The 22,192-nt window shown below is 39.4% G+C and overlaps 2 protein-coding genes across 36 annotated transcripts in view; both read right to left on the bottom strand.

Annotated features, from left to right (window-relative positions):
- Positions 1-12,804, bottom strand: part of ANKRD12 (ankyrin repeat domain 12) — a 134,395-nt gene extending 121,591 nt beyond the window's left edge. For 9 of the 33 annotated variants that reach the window (XM_028837850.2, XM_077975220.1, XM_028837839.2 and 6 more), the window contains exon 1: positions 12,610-12,804. The gene's annotated coding sequence lies outside the window, so the exon portion shown is untranslated. Of the gene's footprint in view, positions 1-11,784; positions 12,281-12,300 lie in introns of those variants that run through there. The other 24 variants (XM_028837838.2, XM_077975222.1, XM_028837843.2 and 21 more) reach the window with 9 other exon arrangements.
- A 2,431-nt stretch (positions 12,805-15,235) lies between these two features.
- Positions 15,236-22,192, bottom strand: part of NDUFV2 (NADH:ubiquinone oxidoreductase core subunit V2) — a 35,085-nt gene continuing 28,128 nt past the window's right edge. For 2 of the 3 annotated variants that reach the window (XM_077974645.1, XM_077974647.1), the window contains exon 9: positions 15,236-15,391. In XM_077974645.1, the coding sequence (XP_077830771.1) occupies positions 15,298-15,391 (94 nt within the window). In that variant the 3' untranslated portion in view covers positions 15,236-15,297. 3 annotated transcript variants of the gene reach the window in all.

Genomic DNA, 22,192 nt, shown 5'->3' with positions numbered 1-22,192 from the left:
AATTCCACAAAGGTAAACCTATAGGATAGAGTTCTATATAGATAGTCCAATTACCTGAAATAATAAACAACCAATATCTACTAATCCTAGCCAAATCTAGGTAAAATACATTAGAAGGAAATTAGGAAAGTAGAAAATAAGCACTACAAGACTTGGGTTCTAATTGTAACTCGAAATTTCTAGTACACTCTTTGGCTTTCAGTTTCCTATTTTAAAACGATGTCCATTCCAATTCTAAAATTCTACCATTCTTTATCTCCCCCAGCCATCACTTTCCTTAATACAGACATCATGAAAAGTATGTTCAATAAACACTAGCTAGTCTAAATCAAGTAATTCTCCTTAAAACTTCAACAAAAATGAATGAAGTCTGTGATGTTAACTTATTTAAGTGTGGGTATTTCCTTTAGCTATCATATCCTAGTTTGCTCATGCAATTATTCTATCACTTAGCATTTACTAAACACTTAACATGTCACATAATGGAACTAAGATGAACAAAACACAATCCTAGCCTGAAGAGAACTGACAGCCTTTAACAGGAAAAAGACAATTTAATTACTACGCAGAATAATAAATGCTATGTAAGCAAGCACCCAATTTGGGTGCATGTGTACGGAGGTAGGGGTGGGGAATTACAAGAAGAGGGAACACTAAAATAGAGTCTTGAGAATGACTGAGGCAGGTAGATATAGATGGGGCTGGTGTGGGAGCAGGATAAGCATATGCACAGGTGTACACACATGCACACACAGAAGCAGACCACAATGAAGGAACAGCAAAAGACTGAAGCAGAGTGGGATAGAAAATGAGGCTGAAGAAAGCAGGAAGGGATCTCATCATGAAGCCCGTTGTCATTGTGTAGTCTGTTCTTTATGGTAACAAAAAAGGCTTCCAAAAAAGTAGTGACATAATTCGAGTAGTGTGTTCAGAAAGGTGCCCTTGGTGAAACTCTGAAAGACGGACTTGAGAGGAATTAGCTAAGACACAAGGAGACCACTTAAAGCACAATGACCAGATTGTGGTGGGAGGAGGGTCACAGGGGGCAGGGGTGGAAGAGTAAACAAGAACAAGAAGGCTAGAATGAAACCTAAGTTTCCGGCTCCAGCAATAAATAAGAAGTAAAATTCCTTTGGAAATAATTTAAATAAGCAATTAGCATTTATCTGTTGTATTTATCTTTGAATAGTAATAATACCTCAAATTTTTTAAAAATAAAATTCTTGTTATCTCATCAAATATTTACAAGACATTAAAGAGACGTTTTTGACTATGTGAAACACCTGATTATAAGGGATCAATTCTAACAATGCATTTAGAGTTTGTAAATAAATATGGGCAGTTGTATTTACAATTATCTATTTGCCTAGGGTATCTTATATATACATACATATACATACGTGTGTTTGTGTGTGTATATAGTCTCCCCCCTCCAGAATTGTTAAGGTAGATATACAAAATATTCATCTGCAATTGAGACGGTTGGCACAGATGACTTCTAAAGGTCTGAGATTTTTAAAATGAGTTGCAGAGTTTACTGACCTTCTGGCCCTAACAGGTTCTAAATTGCTGCAACTTCCATAAACCAGTAGAGGGCTGCAACAGCTCAGAGAAAATGGTTAGGCAGCTTTACTTGCATTTCTGGCACAGGGAGCAGAAAATACTACCAATGCTGAAAAGTAGAAACCTAACAGCCACTGTATTCACTTCACTGTCAACAGGGAAAAAGCTTACAGGTTCTAAAAGGATTCTAAAATTCTGAAAACTAGAAACATCCACAATTAAGAATTCTGCTATCTCCTTTCTCTTCTAGCAAAACGGTAAACTGTTTGAAGGCCGAGTAAAATTTCATAAAATAAGTACGGGGAAAAAGTCTATCAAAATGAGTTGGCAATTCACCACTTCCTTTTAGACCTATTGTGCCACACAACTGATCTTCCTAAAATAATTATTTTGTTTCTTTCCTCTCAAATCTATACTTTATCAGTTTTGTCCTGCATATAGTGGAATGTTGAAGTTTAGCTTTCACAAGATTTCTAGGTACATTCCCACCTCATACATAAATCTTATTTTCAACTCCTCTAGTCACACTGCTCTCAATACTATATACAATATGCAACAGAGTTAAGATGGAAGAGGTCAGGCTTCACTGAATAAGTCACAGTTGAGATGAACCATGAAGAAACAAAAGGATTTAAATAGGTCTAGAGAAAAGGGAAAGTTCATCATGCTATTTTTTGTACCTTTTAAATTATCTAAAATATTCTAAATAAATTTTTTTTGTATTTTATTTTTGCTCCCTCTGCGGCCCCCTCCAAAAGATAGGCTATTGCAGCCAATCTTTGCAACATATCATAACAATTATAAATAAGGCTGGTGCTACTCTTAAGTATTACTCACAGCTTAATCCCCAAAAGGGCCCTGTCTCACTTTTACTGCTTTCTATAAAAATGATAGGCACACACTTTAGCCTTAAACGAAAGGATTTTTAATTATTTAAATAATGGATACAGTTTTAGCAGTGGTACATAAGATAAATGAGATTGGGATAGGTCATTAAGAAACCAGAATAGTTAACAATAATCACTGCCTCTGCAATATAAGCCTGAGATCCTAAAAACTATGTCCAAATTCTTGATGCAGTTGTGGAGAGCTGAAATCAATCCCTACGAGACAGCAATCCAAGTAACAAAGTATTTCTAACTTACATACAACATCATTTCCACCCTGATCCAACAATATGATGGGTTATAACACTGCTCAAATTACAGATTAAAATTGACACTTCCATGACTATACCAGGACTGAATTGTTTGGGCCTTTATTTTAGTCTTGATCTGCTACCTTTTTCTTTATCCTGCTTACTCTCCAACACAAACCTACATCCTACAATACACACTAGATTTCAGAACAACTGTACATTCCAGGGCATTCAAAGGAAAACACACTTTAAACTGGTTTAATGTAGCATTATATGTCACTGGTAGCTCTTCTGACCAAAGTCATTTAGAATTATAAACTGTTTTCCCTGACAAAGCATGTTGATAAGAAGGAGAAATATGGTAATGAAGGACCAGAACAGAGTAATTTCACTGTATTCTAATAGCTGAAAGAAAGTAGTATGAAAAAGCTGATACTCTGAAAACTCCAACAACGCAAAAGAATAAGCGTGTATTTGGTTGGTTTTTACTTTTTTTTTAGTTTTATGGAGATGGAAGCTCATTATGTTGGCCAGGCTACTTTCAAACTCCTGGCCTCAAGCAATCCTCTCACCTCTGCCTCCCACAGTGATGGGATTACAGGTGTGTGCCACTGTGCCCAGCCAAAACTCCTTTTTTTTGTGGATGGAGTCTCACTATTTTGGCCCAGGCTGGGCTCAAACTCATGCTCCTCCCACCTCAACCTTCTGGAGTAGCTGGGATTACAGGCATGTGCCACTGTGCCAGGTTTGGTTTTATTTTTAAAATAGAACACTTTCTGACATATAACCACACAAATGTTTTTGAATCGGGGGAGAAAAAGGCAAATGTCACTGATGGTGCAAATGTTAAGCAGGTTTACTAAAGGAATTGTATTATAAAAAGTAACGCCTAAAAAAGAAATTAAGGACTCTCTAAGAATCTAAAAGTTCTACAGCAAAAACTGAACCTACATTTCCAAGTCAGTGATTCTCGGCCTCTTTGAAGAGACCTATTTCAGTACCTAAAACACACAGGTCCTTTTCCCTGAACTCATATTTACCAAAAAATCTACAACTTCAAAATACACACAAAACCTCTTCCTAATTATGCATCTTGATTTTAGGTAATTACCTCTTCTTGCTAGATTTTAAGTTGCCCATAAACAGAGAATGCCGTCTTCAGATATGTGCTTACAACTGGGGCCTAAAACCTTAAGAACCTTTCTAAATAGTTACCTCCTATTTAAATTCTATACCTCTAGAATTACTTTCTAAGAAAATGCGTATTATATCATTTCCCACCTTGGAAATTAATTTTTATTAAGCCCCTCATCCTAATAATTGTGGCTGTTCTCAACTGCTACTCACTTTTAGTCCCAGTTCATCTTCTTATGCCAGTCAGACCATCCTCTTGCCACTGTCACTGAGGTGATTCTCATTGATTCAATAAATATATGCTAACCATTTACAACACGATGGAATAGAGAACAAAACAGAATGATTTGTGTCTTTACACGGCTGACCATGTTCCTTTCCACATCAACTAGAAAGCAATTTGGATGATTAAGGAATAATACTATCCTCCTATGTGATTATGTCTGTATTTTGTTTCCTGAGTGTGAATTCTTAAAGAGACATATACTATAATATTGCCTTCACTTGTATCTTCCCAAATCCCTGCCTCAACAATGCTAAATGTAGTGCTGTACCTAGAGACATTCCTTTAAAAACTGTTAATTATGTGTTTAAAATTTCACTACATCCAGAGTCTGGCATGGTGGCATACGCCTGTAATCCCAGCTACAAGAGAGGCTGGGACAGGAGGATTCCTTGAGACCAGGAGTTTGACGCTGCAGTGAGCTATGATGGCACCACTGTACTCCAGCAGGGGCAATAGAGCAAGAACCCATATCTAAAAATAAAACTAATAAAAACTTCATTATATCTACAGTACTTGTTCATTGTGGTAAAACTGGAAAATTCAGAAATGAGAAGATAAAAATTCCAAGACTTTCAAATTCAAGAACCCATTACATTTTCAGACTGAATATTTCATGACTTTTCACTTTTTACTCCTTGTAAAAATCCATAATCATAATACAAATTACATATTTTCCCCTAAAGTGTCTAAATTTATCATTTTATCTTTTCTTTTAATATCATCATCTTTGAAGGTGCAGTACTGAAAGGAAGCAATACAGTCACCATCACTTACTAGATATGTGTAACTTTAAATGATTTAACTTAAACCTTAGCTGCCTATGATCAACTATGGAGTAGTAGTAATTATACCTCTGCCAGTCTATTAGCACTTCCTAATGAATATGACTCAAGTGTGAGAGTACATGTTTCCCCTATGCTCAAAAGATTCTGTTTTCTGCTACTCCCACCCTAACATCTGAGTATACAAAAGCTATAGGGAGGGGAAATTCTTAGACTAGGAGTGTGAATGGAATAATAAAAGAGCATAAAGAGTAACCACCCCAATAAGGGAGTAGTACTCTGGAGACAGCCTGTTTCTTCTGGGGTTTCTGAAGGGGCACTGGTGCTATAAAATAAAATTTGTAACATATAGAAGACTAATAATCACTAATATACAAAGATTATGCAAAAGGAGGTTGGAAAATTAATAATCTTTTATTACAGTCTTTAAACAATAGCATACAATACTTGCATGCTGTAAAATCCTAATAAAAATGTTAAAATATTATTTGTTTAAATCATTGATTGCTACTCCTAGAAGTTTTGAGTAAGAAAAAAAGAAAAATGGCCAAAGGATATGATGTGTCAAGTCACAGTAGAGAAAATGCAAATGATTATTTTCTCAGGCGTTAGCTAATGTAAAATGAAAGTAATATAATTTTTAAGTTTAACAACACAAATATAGGTATGTAAGGCTCTATGTAAGTATAGACTAATTTTGAATGGGCCCTTCCAAGAAAGAGCGCTAGTGCCTGAAGGAAGAGGAGGAGCCTCAAAGGATGATAAAGGACAAGGGAAAGAATGAGTAAGCCAATTTGCTGTCAACCATTCTTGCTTACTTTCAATAACATGACGACAAATAGAAACACAGTAAAGGGGGGGGGGTGGTGGTGTTTGGTCATATTCAACTGCAGCTTAAAGAGAATTCTTGGCAGGGAGCAATGGTTCACGCCTGTAATCCCAGCACTTTGGGAGGCTGAGGTATGTGGATCACGAGGTCAGGAGTTCGAGACCAGTCTGGCCAAGATAGTGAAACCCCGTTTCTACTAAAAATACAAAAAATTAGCCAGGCATGCTAGTGGGTGCCTGTAATCCCAGCTACTGGGGAGGATGGGGCAGGAGAATCGCTTGAACCCGGGAGGTGGAGGTTGCAGTACGCCAAGATCATGCCATTGCACCCCAGCCTGGGCGACAGTGTGAGACTTCATCTCAAAAAAAAAAAAAAAAAAAATGTTCTTCACTCCTGATATGTTTTTACAAATCCTGGAAGATAAGCATAATTTCTGAAGGCTGAATAACCACTACTGGATGATCACGTCAACTATAAATACATTAGTGAATTGGAATGATCTTAAGAAAAAATTTCTCAAAGTAACAAACTTAAATTTATATAATTTATAAATTTCAACTTAAGTTCTTGAGTAAAAAAGATCCAGTTAGAGATATTCTGACAACTTTCTGAAGTGTTTTCTTAACTAGATATTTAAGATATCTGCACTTACATGTAACATATATGAAGGTATCTAATAGTATGCAGCATACAGAAGCTCAAAAGAAGTTCTTTTCCTTGATTACCAAGTAACTCCCAAGTAGTGAGAATTAAACTCTGGTAGAAAGGATTTATTTTAACTCAGTGGTTCCAAGACTAACATGGAACACTGGAATGCAAGTCAAGGCTTTATTCCTAGTTACAATATTCTTGTGCAAATTACGGTAGGAAATGTGTTATGAAATTTTAATTTTCTTATCTAATCGTCTTTATCATCATTAACCATTACAACTAAATTTTTTTTTTTTTTTTGAGATAGCATCGCTCTGTCTCCCAGGCTGGAGTGCAGTGGCTCAATCTTGGCTCACTGCAACCTCTACCTCCCAGGTTCAACCAATTCTCCTGCCTCAGCCTCCCAAGTAGCTGGGATTACAGGGGTGCGCCATCACACCCAGCTAATTTTTTTGTATTTTTTAGTAAAGGGGGTTTCACCATGTTAGTCAGACTGGTCTCAAACTCCTGACCTCTGATGATCTGCCAGCCTCAGCCTTCCAAAGTGCTGGGATTACAGGAGGGAGCCACTAGGCGCCTGGCCCATTACCACTAATTATTAAAAGCCGTACAAGGAATGTTTTTAATGTTTACCTCTACTCTGTTTCAGAAGAGGTAAACAGAATAGAAAGTTGTGTACAATTTGAATTTCGTGGGAGAAAATAAAAGTGCATGTCTCTCCTTTCTCTTCCTTTAGGTTTGCTAATGCTTCTCTTTCATGAGTGAATTTCAAAGGAATCTAACATTACTCCAGATAATTTTAACCTGGATTCAATCCATGGCTCAATATCATCAGATTACCTGACAATCCTTGTTTTGCCTTACTGAGCTGTGAGGTTCAAAAGAGAATCAGATGTAAAAAGCACTGTGTGAACTACAAAGCACTACAATTTTTAAGGTACTACTTTTCTTTTATCTTGAGAGTCAATATAGCTATTTCTAGGCAGAAGAGAGAGCCACAAATGGTTTTTGTTCTCTATTAGAAGTCAGAATGCCGACAAAACTCCTATGTGGGAGGAACAATCTGAAATCTGAGAAGCTATAGAGGTCTATTATAACTCTTTGCTATTGTTACAATAAGAGACTACATATCCAGGTAAGGTGGCTAAGACCTGTAATCTCAGCTACTAGGGAGGGTGAAGCAGGAGGACTGCTTGAGGTCAGGAGTTCGAGACCAAAACTAGTCTGAGCAACACAGTGAGACCTTGGCTCTAAAACAAAACAAAACAAAAACAAACAAACAAAAAAACCCCTATTTATTTTGAAAGGTTAACAATTCCCCAACCTATGCATATTATTAGAGATTATTAATCTTATATTGTCAAAATAAGACAGATAACAGACACAGGGTAGTTAAAAATGTACTTATCGTTAACATTTGTGTTATTTTTCCCAGTTATGGCCTAAATACACACCGATAACCAGAAAAGTAAACTATTACATATTTTGAAACAATTTTAGCCCAATAAACAGATGTTAAGGAATTGGCCAAAGATGACACAATTTTTTTAATTTTTAGAATTTTTTTAAAGTCAAAGAAAAAGAAATGACTTCCACCCTGTAACTTGCAGCTTCATAATCTACCTCCTTCAAGTTGGAAGTGTCTCCATGTTACAACTGAATTTTCTAAGGACTTATGTTTGAATTTAAGTTTCTTAGAATTTTGGAGGATCGCACCAATCAGAAAACCTGATCTTGGATACTGTTTTCTAAGCTGGACAAACTCAGCAAATTTTCTATTGCTGGATCTATTTCCTTATGAAAGTCCTAAATGAGTTTGGTTAGTTTTTTCTTCACTCACTGTGACGAAAGAATGTCTCTTTAGAAGAATGGTATCAATAGAAAGGTGGAATTTGTTACGATAGCCAACAACCATGGCCCTTTCCGTAGGTGGTAAGAATAATGTACTCTGACAACTAATAAAAAACCACCACCACAGCAACAAGTATATCTGCATCTCATAAAAAGGGTTGCTGGCCTATGTTCTATGATTCCCATAAAGGTACTTCTTTTTTTTTTTTTTCCGAACCACCAAGAAGGTAGAATAGCTGTCCCCCAAACGTTTTTCATGAAATCTGAAATTTAAGAATCCCTGCCTTAAAACTCTTAGAAAACCAACTTAATTAGAGGCACAGCAGATAAATGGTTAATAAAACAGGACAATGAAATCTATTATTTAGTGTGTAAAATCTACACATCACATAACTGTTCACAGCCTCAGTTTCCTCTCCATTTTACAAGGTTATTATGAAAATTACCTAAAATGTTTCACTTAAAACGGAGATTTGCATATTCTAAGTGTTCAGCAAATATTATCTATGATTATTAGTAGCTTTATTTTCAAAACTACAAAAACTCCGATAATCTATGTAATACTACAATACTGATGTTGGTTTCCAGGATTATCAATTTACAGCACTAAGAAGTTTCAAACTTAACAGCAAAGGCAAACAAAAACTGTTTTTAACGCTTCTAAATATTTTAGATATACCAGATAACCATAACATGAACTATTCAAAGACGAGTTTTTAAAGGAAATCATCTCCTGCTTTTGCGTATCTGAAAACTAGCAAGAGTCAAATAAATTAACATTGCTACTAAGATTACTTTCACTATTACTTTTAAAAAGCCATTGTCTGTTACAGAAACAGATTATGAATGCATGAGTATGTATGAGAATATTTTCAAATGCTAAAGAAACTTCATATTCTCCAGGGAAAGTCAGATTAATAACTGCAATATTTAAAATGTTCATAAGCAGCTTAACTAAGGTTAGAACTAAGTGGGGATCAGAAAATGTATCTACAGGAGTTATAATCTGTAAAACAGCAGAAGATGAAAACAAAGCTAGGGCTATGCAAAAATTCAGGGATCTAAACACCTTGTTATGCTTTAAGAATTGTATTTTCTTTAAAAATAACATCACCACGTTGTACAGAAGTTTACAGTATACAATGTGCTTTCTAAAATATTCTCATTTGTTCCACAGAATAACATTAAATTATGCAGGAAAATTACTTTTGCAGGTTAAGAAGGCAAAGTTATTATTATTATTGTATTTTTAAAGTTGCAGCTGATAGAAGGCAAGGTTCTGAAAGTGAATGCGATATGTCAAAAACCATTGTTAGGAAGTGAGGAAGTGATAAATCAAGAATTTAAACCCAGGCCTTCTCACTTATATTTCAATGTCCTTTCCACAACTCCATAAAACTTCTGAAGAGGCAAATTAGCATCTTCACAGAAAGAAACCTCTCGGTCAAACCACAGGTTGTTTTTAACTAGCTGCAGACTAGCTTCAAGTGTTTTCACCTTTATTTTCTCATGTGTAAAAATAAAGGAAACGAATAAGAAAATCAGAGGTCCCTTCCAGTCCCAAGGATAAATCTCAACACTGTACCCTTTATAAGGCATACGCATTTTACAAATACATGTTGTTAGCAACAAATTCCAAGTTAGAAAGCAGTGTCAATAGCTCTTAAGCAACCTACAGCAATTATTAGACAAATTCTTCACGACCACGTGATACATGTTACCTTAACATGACTAAGTCTATATACAGAAAGTAGTAGGAGAAACCTCTTATGAACTAGGATGGAAATGACTCCATTAACCATCCTCTTTTTGGACTGAAATAATGCTATTAAAACGTAAGAATGGTTTAAAGAAAAGTTTACGTGTCAGCTAATAGCAAGAAATCAAAATGATACTTTTACAACCACTCTTAATATTTTTTTAAGAATAAAAATCTCTTCTCCAACGAAGTGTTTTCCAAATATCCTACCATTTCTCCAATCTACTTCAAAAGACTATCAGTCATGTTTTCCAACTTCTATAGGGAAAAAGTAATATCGACAGCTTGATAAAAACATCTTCCTTTTAAACTCATTCTACCAGCTGGACACTAGTCTGCAAATAAAATTCAGGCTTTTTTTCCCCCTTCGGTATTAACAAACCAGTATAAGTCTGCACAATGTATTTTCAGCTAAATTCTTTCCTCGTCTGAATATTTTTGTTCTCTTTACTCCTCCTCAAATATTCTTCATGGAATACACACCCAGAGATTTCCACTTTCCCAGTTCTGTGTAGTTCATGAAACTATTCCAATAACTAATTCTTAACAACTACTATGAGAACTATGAGATAAAGAACATTAAAAGTATCCTACATAAGTACACTTAACACTCATTTTCCTTCCATTTTAACATCTCGTCTATCTCTAACATAAAACACATAACGAGTTAAACTTGACCTTAGCCAAGATGCCTGTAGAGCTTCAGAAATGTATTCAGTGCCTGTATCAAATAAAAGATTCTTAAGCACTAAAACCTATCTCCCCTTGTCTATAATCTCCAGGGGAAAATATTTCAAATCTTTAAAGGTTTCGCTTTTAACCCAAATTAAAGATTTTTCTCAACAAGATTAGTTAATATAACGACTTCATCTTACACAGTGGACACTATTTCATTTTGCTTTTAAGCCACTTGGCACCAATAGAGCATATGTTCGGCCAGTTCTGAGCTAATCTCCAGGAAAGGCTTTGTATAACAATTGAAGAAACTCAGATCTGTGCCCAAGATTTTTAACGTCCTACTTCAGCATATGTTTTTGGTTTTTTTGTTTGTTTTTCTGTTTGTTTTTGAAAAGGAGTTTCACTCTTGTTGCCCAGGCTGGAGTGCAGTGGCACGATTTCGGTTCACTGCAACCTCTGCCGCCTGGGTTCAAGCGATTCTCCTGCCTCAGTTTCCCAAGTAGCTGGAATTAGAGACATGCGCCACCACGCCTGGCTAATTCTGTATTTTTAGTAGAGATGGGGTTTCACTATATTGGTCACGCTGGTCTCAAACTCCTGACCTCAGGTGATCTACCCACCTCGGCCTCCCAAAGTGCTAGGATTATAGGCATGAGCCACTGCACCCGGCCGTGCATGTGTTGTTAATAAACAGTTAATTTATGTTAAAATATCTATTTCCCTAGCCTTTCTTTATAATTTACACAAACCATTCTAAAATGAAAACGAAATACACGACGGAAGATGCAGGCTCATTTCAACTTTAGGATTAGAGATAATTCCGAACCATTACATACACAGCACTGGATGTGCAACACACTTCACCTTAGTTCGCAGTTTAACCACGGGTGTCCAGTGGAAATTACAATCCCTGTGACAACACTGCTTTAAATGTTTCCTAAGGTTTCAACGAGTGCAACAGTAACTTCCTATCCCAGACAGCGTCTTACTGTTATTACTAAAACAGCTGTCAGCTAAGCTTCGGATACCTCTTTGTACAACCGTTGATTCAACGCTTTGGGATCTGGAGGGATGCGTCATTCCACATCACTCCTCAAAACGAGATCTAAGCACCTGACGTGCTCCAGGGGTCTTGAAGCATCTCAAGTGGGCACTTGAAAAACGATGAACCGCCTGCCCAATGCGGCAAGGTTAGATTACGCCGACATTTAAGACAGAACTGTAGAGTGGCAGCTCTTTCCCCGTACACTACTAAAGCAGCAATTTCCCCTTCTTGCTTTCATCCACCTCTCCCAGGACCCGGGTACCTCCAACGCTCCCGGCCCGAGCGGCCCCAGCAGAATCCCCGGCGTCGGCGCACGCCCGGCGGCTAGCGACGGGAACGCGCGGCGGGCCAGGCGCGCCCCCGCCCCCGCGGGTCCGACCGCCGCACGCCAGCGGCGCCCTCTCGGCCGCGCACACTCACACTCGCACGCACACGCTCCTCCGGCCCCGCCATGTTCCGGGAGGCGGCGGCAGTCCAGCCCCGACAGCCGCGGTGAGGGCGCCCGCGCCCAGGCCAGCTCGCGGTCCTCCACCCGGCCCCCGCCCCGCCCCGCGCGGCGCCCCCGCCCAGTTGGCGGCTCCCACCTGCGCCAAGGCTCCTCAAGACGCGGGGAGGGGCGGCGGCAGCGGGGCAGGCGGGGCCCCGGCGAACCCGCGCCGGGGGGCACTAACGGCCTGTCACTGTCAGGCGGGCTGCGGCTCGGGCCAGGCTAGGCGGGCGGCGCGTCGGGGCCGGGTGGGGCGGGCAGGGCGCGTCCCCTACCTTGCTCTGGGGTGGGGGAACGGGAGCAGCGCAGAACTGAGGGGGTCTCCTCCCAGGCGCCGGGGACAAGCTCGAAACCGCGCCCCTCCTTCCTCCTTTCCTGTCGCCACGCCCCCCTCACCCGCACGGACCCGAGGCAAGGCCGGCGCAGGAGGCTTCACCCCCGGAACGAGTGCCTCGGCGTGGCCGTCGCTGTCGTTGTCTTCGTCGCCGCTGCAACCGCCTGTAACACCGCCGGGGCCGGGCTTGAAAACATCTCCGGTCTCGGTCCGTCTCTCACCACAGCCTCCTCGCTCCCAGGACAGGGCCGCCCCGCGATTGGCTGCGACGCGAGCACGTGACACCTGCGGACACGTGACTCCCGCGGGCACGGGACGGGCGGCGTGACCGCCCCGCCCCCCGGCGCCCGCCCCTCCTGCTGCTCAGGCAGGCTCCGCGAGCTGCAGGGCGGGGAAGCGGGACGTACCAAGCGGCAGGCGGCGGAGGGGTGCGGGCCGGAACTCCGCCCTTTGTGTTAGTCGGTCTCCACGCCCCACTCGGGCTAGTGTTACCGCCTCCCCGCCGCAGACACCATCCGACAAAGGAGGGGGAATCAAAGGCTGGGTGAAGAGGCAGGGCAGGCGCCGCTGACGCTGCTGGGCAAGCGGGCTCTGCAGAAGCATTTGTGGCGACCGTGGCAGTGGCTGTGACTGGAAGCTTCTGGAAAAGGCGGCGGCGATGAAGATCCCCACATAGGGTATACACCTGTTATTTTTACACGGGATGGGTGGACGAGCGTGATCCAACTCAGGCAAAATGACGCTGTGACCGCAGCTCGAGGACTAGGCGAAGTTCCCCCGCTAAGCCGGCGGCGGCCGCCTGGCCCCGCACCAGGCCGGAAAAGCTGCACCTGCGCCCAGAGCCCGCGGCCCCCCGCCCCAGGTGGAGCCCTGGGCCCCGCCCCGAAAGCGCGGTAGCGTCCACCTGCCCTGGGACCAGGGGATCTAGAGCGCGTCCCCTTCCAGCCACGCCTTCCAGTGGCCTCTTTAAAGAGGAATTCAGTGCACGTTCCCACACGTAGTGTTGGGGATTCGAGAGGGAGCTGCTCAGGTACTGGGAAGGGTGCCTGAGGAAGATTGACCGTCGCAGCGTGGCAACCCCGTGTGCTCACTTCCTTCTGGGCGCGTATTATTTACGCAGAGGTTAATCTGCAACAACAGCGTCCGTTTATGACTTACTGCATGCAGTTACAAGTTTATGTTAAACTGTCCTTTAGTCTTGATGAACTGAGGGTTCAGATGTGATCACAGCAGATGAAATGACATTCAGACCTGACAGGGACGGCGAGGTCCCATCAAATTACTATATAAAGCATAAACCTGCATTAAAGATCAGGAGTTTTCCCTTTCCTAGGTTCCCGATTTCTCCCACCTACAAATCATTAGGGTCAACAAGACTAGAAAGAGAGCACCTTACGGCTAGAGGTGGAATAGTGTTATTTAATTTGGTTATTTATGATGTGAAATACAAAGAAAAAGTCGCCTATGAGAAAGTCAAGAGAGCTCCAGGCTAGGACATTTTCATTACTTTTTTGTGCCACTTGGAAAATTAACTCTTGTTTACCGTGTCTCAATTAAAAAAAAAAATTCTTAAAGATATACTTAAAAATAATCGTTATAGCCGAACGCGGTGGCTCACGCCTGTAATCCCAGCAATTTGGGAGGCTGAGGCGGGCAGATGACTTGAGCCTGGGAGTTTGAGACCAGCCAGGGCAACATAGTAAGACCCTGTCTCTAAAAAAAAACATGAAAATTAACCAGGTTGGTGGCACCCCTCTGAGGCCAGAGTATTGCAGTGAGCCATGATCACACCACTGTACTCCTGCCTGGAGACACAGCCTGTCTCAAAAAAAAAATAAATAGTGAATGGTCTGTTTCAAGTACAAGTGACTTTGAGAAATCAAGGATAGATAAATCTAATATATATAAATTTATTCATGCATTAAAGCTGGCTAATCCTATTTGTAAAACTAATGTACTACAGCTAGTTTCTTAATACACAAATGGTTTTATCCTTTTTTCTAAGTTGTAATATCCATACCACTGCAGAGTGTATACAATCATGCTTCCAATACCTTCACCCAATTATTTTTTGTGTACTTGCAGTGTCAGAATAGCTAAGGATAATGTCAAAAGTGTTTTGGACCTTTCTTTTCTAAAAATGGTAATGCTTCGGTTGGGCACGGTGGCTCATGCCTGTAATCCTTGCAGTGAGCCGAGATTGCGCCACTGCACTCCAGCCTGGGAGACACAGCCAGACTCCGTCTCAAAAAAAAAAAAAAAAAGGTAATGCTTCTAGAGACTAGAGACAATTACCATATCCTCCTTAAACCTACAGTGCACTTGAGGTCTCACCAGTTGGAAATACAGTAACCATTATGTGTTGTAAATACAATAATGTTTCCAAGGAACACTGACAAAAGTTTATAGAAAGATCATGTTAACTTAAAACTTGGCTGTGGCTAAAGATGGGAAAGCAAAACATGTGAAATTTGACCAAATTTTTACTTCACAGTAACCTGATCTTGATAAAAGCAATCTGGAAATTGAAAATGGGTGACACCAGAGTAACTGTTAACTAGATTATGTAATGTCTTCACAGTCATAGATAGAAGACTTTAAAATGGTCCTCTGTCATTATGACATAATACTTAGAGCTGCAAGTTGCTAAGGTTACCACGAGGATGTACACAAAGCAGAATAAACATAATATAAAAAGTTTATGTAGATTGGAAGTCCATATTTTATTTCTCTAGTGACATATTTACAGTTCAATATAAATTAAAGGCCTGCTTGTACACCAAAGCCAGGTCCCTTGGGTGGTTCAGTCAAAGAGGTAAGACCTCCAGCTGGCTCACAAGAGAAGCGTCCACTCCTGAAATGAAAAGTAATATTAAACTATTAATGATTAACATTTTTAAATTTCTACTTAAATTGTAATTGTTACCTCACAAGAGCCCAGTTAAGTAACTATTTTTACCCCAAGAACTAGCATGGATTATTTAATTCAAACATTTCAAGTGATGCAAGATCTTCTCTTCCTAAATATAGAAAAACATCAGACTTCACCATAAACATAAAAAATACAAAAGTAGCACTAACAATAGTTCCTGTTTACTGAGCAGTATGCATACATTAGCTCATTTAATCTTTACAATGCCACAAGACAAGTGATACTGACTTTATTTTACAGATGAGAAACCAAATTTGGGAGATTCAGCATCTACCCAAGAATCAAAGCAAAGAACTATGGCAAAAATACCCAACCCCAGAGAACATTTTTAAAAACCATGTTTTAATAAACTAGAGCACTGTATTTCTTATAATTGAATTTTATTTAGATCAAGATCCACAGTCACAGTGAATACAGGGAATACACACACTTATATATTGTATTTGGAAATAGAGAGAAACTGGATTCCTTGAGGAAATATGATTTGGGACAATGTCCCTTAGAAGCAGCGAAGTCAAAATCAGTTTGTATTTATGTATTATAAAGACTGTATTAGTAGCAGTAATTTTCTGGAAAAGTTTCCAAACCAGGATGGCCACAGCAGCCACAAAAGGAAGCAAACAAGAACAAGTCCTGATGGAGCAATTTATGAAGACAGGCAGCATAGAGGGAGAAGAACCTGTCTGTCAACCCCACACACACTTTCCCAGGTAATTGCTCACCTCTGCCCTGTCTGACCTCTGTTTCTAGAGCCCAGCTCAGCGCTTACCATATCATGTCACCCGTCCACCACTATTGCCTGGCTTTGCTAATTTACCTGTTCCTGCCACAGATTTACCTAAAGAAAGAACTTGTTCAGTTTATATCTTTTCAACCCCCTCTGGCTTTGCCCTTCACATTGTGTCATCAATCCTTTAAGTCCGTTCTTTACAGCCCTAGGAAATCATTTTTTGTTGGAGCCTGGGAAATGACACCACATAATATTTATAAGATCTTTCAAGACAGCATATAATACAAGTTACTAAGTAATGAACAATGTCTACAAAGTCAGAAATCAGTTAATATATTTGGATTACAGGTCTTGTTCACTACAAAAACAGATCAAAAAGCAGTCGTATATTGTAAGAGCCTGAAACTTGTAGAGTAAGCAGCAAAATGATACTTAACTAAAAAAAAAAAAAGTATTATATTTTGCAATTTTTAAATTTTATTTTTGAGACAGGATCCCACTTTGTCACCCAGGCTAGGGTGCAGTGATGCAATAAAGGCTCACTGCAGTCTTGACCTTCCAGGCTCAGGTGATTCTGTCACCTGAGCCTCCCGAGTAGCTGGGATTACAGGTGTGCGTCACCATGCCTGGCTAATTTGTGTATTTTTCGTAGAGACGAGACTTCACCATGTTGCCCAGGCGGGTCGTGAATTTGTTGGCTCAAACAATCTGCCCGCCTCAGCCTCCCAAAGTGCTGGGATTACAGGTGAGCCACTGTGCCCGGCCTGTAATTTTTTATGTTATCTATTGATAGGCACCACTGCTGCTCTTTAAATGCCAATGAAATTATTTTGGAGAAACTTTATTCGCCTTTACTAGGTTTCTTCTTACGGTTTAAGCTCAGCTACCTGTTTTCTTTTCTGCCTAAAACTTTTCTCTTGATCAAATGTCAGAATGGAATAGGATTTGAAAGTTTCATTTTAGATGTCTTCTGAAAGCTGAGCATTTGGTATCTTAAAGTGTCTTACCAGTTTGGATAGATACAGATCTTCTAAAATTAATAAGCTCCTTAATATCGACACACAGTTTTTCAACACAAAGGATCAATTTAGGAAGATTATAAAAACTGAAGTTTCTGGAACAGTAAATGGGAGAATTAATCGTAAGTACTTCCTGAGTTCTTCACAGGATTATACAATTTTATATATGGAAGTAATTTTATTTTATTTATTTTTTTGAGATGGAGTCTTGCTCTGTCACCCAGGCTGGAGTGCAGTGGTGCGATCTCGGCTCACTGCAAGCACCACCTCCTGGGTTTACGCCATTCTCCTGCCTCAGCCTCCCGAATAGCTGGGACTACAGGCTCCTGCCACCACGCCTGGGTAATTTTTTGTATTTTTAGTAGAGACGGGGTTTCACCATGTTAGCCAGGATGATCTCGATCTCCTGACCTCGTGATCCGCCCGCCTCGGCTTCCCAAAGTGCTGGGATTACAGGCGTGAGCCATCACGCCTGGCCGGAAGTACCTTTAAAAATAATTTGGTCATTTCCTAAAGTTTGTTCCATAAAATTACAATCCCATGGCATTGTCTAGAAAAACGGGAGTTCCAGTGATCCAGTATGTCTGGCTGTAAACCTCCCTTCCTTGCCATTCACACAGTATACCTTAAAATACTACAAAGGCTACAAAATCCTCCAATAAAGCCTATCATTTTGTTTAATCTACTAAAAATGTAACCCCCCCTTTCATCTGTAAACATGCTTCAGAACACTCAAGAGGCAGTGAGCTAGCCCTATCCACTCACCTGACAGCCACAATTTACACTAGTGTTTTTCACTTACTAAACAAAAAATGATTTTCCTGATATCTCATGCTTAAAATGCCATCTAGTAATTACCTTGTCTTCACTAAAATTCAAAAAGTATGGTTCGTCAGTCATTCCAACGCTATACGTATGTGTACCATTTTAACTCATTTGCATTCTAGAAAACTTGGCCTTTCTGTAAACTTTCATGGCTTAAAGTAGTTTGTATACACAAATCACTTTATGAAAGTTTAGTGCTTATCTTTTTACTATTGCTGAGCTATATCCAGCACTGTTCCTACTTTTAGTATAAAAAACCAAAAGTGATACTATTGTCTAGAGTCATCTACCAACCGCACTGGAACTATAGCCTGGCTCTATATTTTTTACATCTCAGATATTACCTGCACCCCATGGAATTATGCAAAATTTAAAATGTCTTTATAAACTAAATATGCAGAATTAAAATTGGATTTAAAATGAGTTATAAACTAATCCACGCTAAAAACTTTCTATTAGTAACCTGAAAACAAGTTTAGAATTTTTCAGTACTTTAAATTCACTGAAAATAAGAACAATCTCAGCACAAACATATTTAGTAATGTCAAGTTTAAGAAAGTACAGCTGACCCTTGAACAACACAGTTTTGAACTGCATGGGTTCACTTATACATGGATTTTCTTCAGCCTCTGCCACCTCTGAGACAGCAAGGCCAACCCCTCCTCTTCCTCAGCCTATACAACATGGAAATGATGACGAAGACTTGTATTATGATCCACTTAATGAAGAGTAAACATATTTTCATTATGATTTTAATAACATTTTACTTTTTCTAGATTATGGTAAGAATACAGTCAATATATAATACAACATGCAAAATATGTGCTATGTTATTCGTAAGGCCTCTGGACAACTGCAGGCTATCAGTAAAGTTTTGGAGGAGTCAAAAGTTACACATAGATCTTCAACTGCATAAGCAATCAATATCCCTAATGCCCATAGTGTTCAAGAGTCAACTGTACTATCTTACCACTGCTTTAATATTTTCAGTGGTCATTCACCAACAATAATACAAAAGCAGTTTTGAAGCACAAATAGACATCAATCTTTTACTAATTTTGGCCAGGATAAGACCTGGCAGTGGTACTCAGGGATCAGTTACTATTGAAGCAGTTTAATTCCTCTCGGTTTTTCATTACAAAGACTCACCATTAGTACTTCTTTCAAAGAGCAGAGATATTTATTATTAAAATACCAATAAAAACGGATCAGACAGCTTTGGTTAAAGAGTTAACTATAACTGTATTATGGTTATTGCTATCCCAGTCTCTGTCATTATCCTATATATCCGAGATACTGGGTAAGTAAAGTGAAAAGTTCTTGTTTTCATATGCTGACAAGACATTCTAGTATTGCTATGTCCAAATACAAGCTTTATATAATACAGCATTGGTGGATGCTTGCAATTATTGAAACCTAAGTAGACTTTTGTCTGCTTTTTAAATGAGGTAGTAAGTTAAAAAAGTAGATTCAGACACTAATAATTTTAAAGTATCTGGTTCAAATCCAGAACACTATCAAGAAAATCTCAGTGAAAAACTATTCATGATTACTGATAAACAACATCCCTATTATTATCAGATGTTGTTGAAAATGCTTAACTGAGTACTTAGTTCCTGCTTATTGTTAAAGTACAATGTTATAGTACCTCATATTACAAATAACAGATTTTAATTTCACCCCGATGTCATCCGGATTTATAACTTTAAATACTACCCTTAATAACTGATGAATCCCCAATTTGCATTTCCAGCCCTAACCTATTCCCTATATTCCAGGTTCATATCTACCTATCAGCATCACACCATGGATGTCTAGCAGGCATCTCAAACTTACTATGTCTAAAACAAAATTTGACTTTTCTTCCCCAAACTTGCCCTACCACAAATCTCCATTTTCGGTAAAGGAACCTCAGAGATGCTCAAGCCAAAAAGCTGGAAATCACTCATAAATCCTTAGTCCCACACATCTACTAAATTCTAATCTCCACATAGCAACTATGACAATATTTTTTAAGATTGCTCATTTCATTCCCTACTGAAAACATTCCAACAACGGTTTTTATTATATTTAAGATTCAGCCCAGATTACTGATCTGGGCCTTATCTCCTCTGACCCCTTCCACTGCTTTCTTTCTTGAGCACCTCACTACAGTCACACTGTTACCTTACTTTTCTTCCAGGACTTTGATACATCCTCTTTCCCCTCCCCGGAACACTGTTCCTTCCACTTCACATGGTTCCCTCTAGCTCTTCATTCAGTTCATGGCTCAAATGTTACCACCTCTAAGAGGCCTCTCCTCACTAAATTTACTCCCAATCTGTCCCCTAACCCTGCTTCATTTTATTGTGTAGCCTTTTTATCATTCACATATTACACTAGTCATCTGTTTCCATCACTAGAAGATGAGAACTTTATTTTGTTCATAATTGTACGCGCAACCTAAAATAATGCCTGACACAGCAGGCACTCAAAAAAAGTTTGTGAAAAAAATGACTGTTGAGTATGTAATGTAATGTGACATAACAAAATAGACAAAGCAACTATCAATTTGTGTGGCAGGAGAGTAATAACTGGATTAATGTTGTGAACCATAGATCCCACAGTTCACAAGAAGCAAAGCAGAATATTCTAAACACCAAAGTGGCCGGGCGTGGTGGCTCATGCCTGTAATCCCAGCACTTTGGGAGGCCAAGGCAGGCAAATCACTTGAGGTCAGGTGTTCGAGACCAGCCTGGCCCACATGGTAAAACCCCGTCTCTACTAAAAATACAAAAATTAGCTGGGCATGGTGGCACATGCCTACAGTCCCAGCTGCTCAGGAGACTGAGGCAGGAGAATCGCTTGAGCCTGGGAGGCAGAAGTTGCAGTGAGCCGAGATCACACCACTGTACTCTAGCCTAGGTGATAGAGCAAGACTCCATCTGGGGGTGGGGGGGGGAACCCAACAAAGTTATGACTATAGAATTTAAAACATCTAATCAGAAGAGAGGGGCCATCTAAAGAACCCAAGTGGATTTCACAAGGAAATCTGCACTTGAGATATTCTTTAGAGTACCCAAAAGGTGAAAGAAGTTATGGGTTGAAGTACAAACCTAAGAATAGCATGAATTTATTTTAAAATACCTGACTCCTAAAAAGCAGGTGAAGCTTGTGGAAAATTCTATGGAATTTGTACTTTTAGTGGGGGGAGAGTGTCTATTTAAAGCAAGAATAAGTAAGAGATAGGAGCACTAGCTAAAAAGATACTGTAATGTTAGATGACTAAAGATTTCACTTCAGTTGCCTCCATAAAGGAGAATGATTTTTCACCAGGGAAATGATTTACCTCCTTAAAAAGGGGGTATACCCAAGCAAGTGAGGAATTAGGAAGAAAATGCCAAAACTCCTTAAGGAAATTCAATTCTATATGCTCAGGGTGTTGAAAACAGTATGTGTTTCTTAGAAAAGAAAGTAATGGTCAACAGGGGTCAGCTAACATTTACTAAACTTAAGTTATCCTGAATCGACCTCATTTTCTCATTAAATAGGGTATTATTAGTAGTTTTAGCAAACTATAGAACCACTCATACCCTCTTAGTAATTCTACTTCAGGGAATTTTTATTTATAATAAAGCTTAAGAAAAATATTTTAAAACTGGAGTAAGAGCACATCACAGCTGTTTTAAAACATTAGAATTACCGTATGGACATCAAAACCTCCAAATGTGCTGAGGGAAGAAAAAATTTATATATATAAACACAAAAAATTTGAGGGATTATGACTAAAACCATGCAAACATTTGCTAGTATTAAGAGAGAATTTTGAGTGATTTAACACTTATATATGGAATAAGGGTTTGTTTAAAATTAAAAGTTCAAGTTCATAACTGAAAGGAAAGTAATTAATATAACACAAGTATGGGATAGGAGCAACCTGGATAAACTGAATAGAAAAAGATCTATGTATTATGAAGTGCAGTTAATTGCGTAATGTCTCTGAAGTAGGAGTTGATGTAATTAGGCAGAATTATTACAAGCATAATGTCTGGAACAAAGGAGGCAGTCCCATAATGCTCTGTGCTGCTCAGTATGTATCTCAAAATACCATGATTAGGCTGGGCGTGGTGGCTCACGCCTGTAATCCCAGCACTTTGGGAGGCCAAAGTG

This window comes from Macaca mulatta, chromosome 18, assembly GCF_049350105.2.
Source record: "Macaca mulatta isolate MMU2019108-1 chromosome 18, T2T-MMU8v2.0, whole genome shotgun sequence".
Lineage (NCBI taxonomy): Eukaryota > Metazoa > Chordata > Mammalia > Primates > Cercopithecidae > Macaca > Macaca mulatta.
Note: the sequence above shows the minus strand (reverse complement) of the source record. Positions and strands in the feature narration are given on the sequence as shown.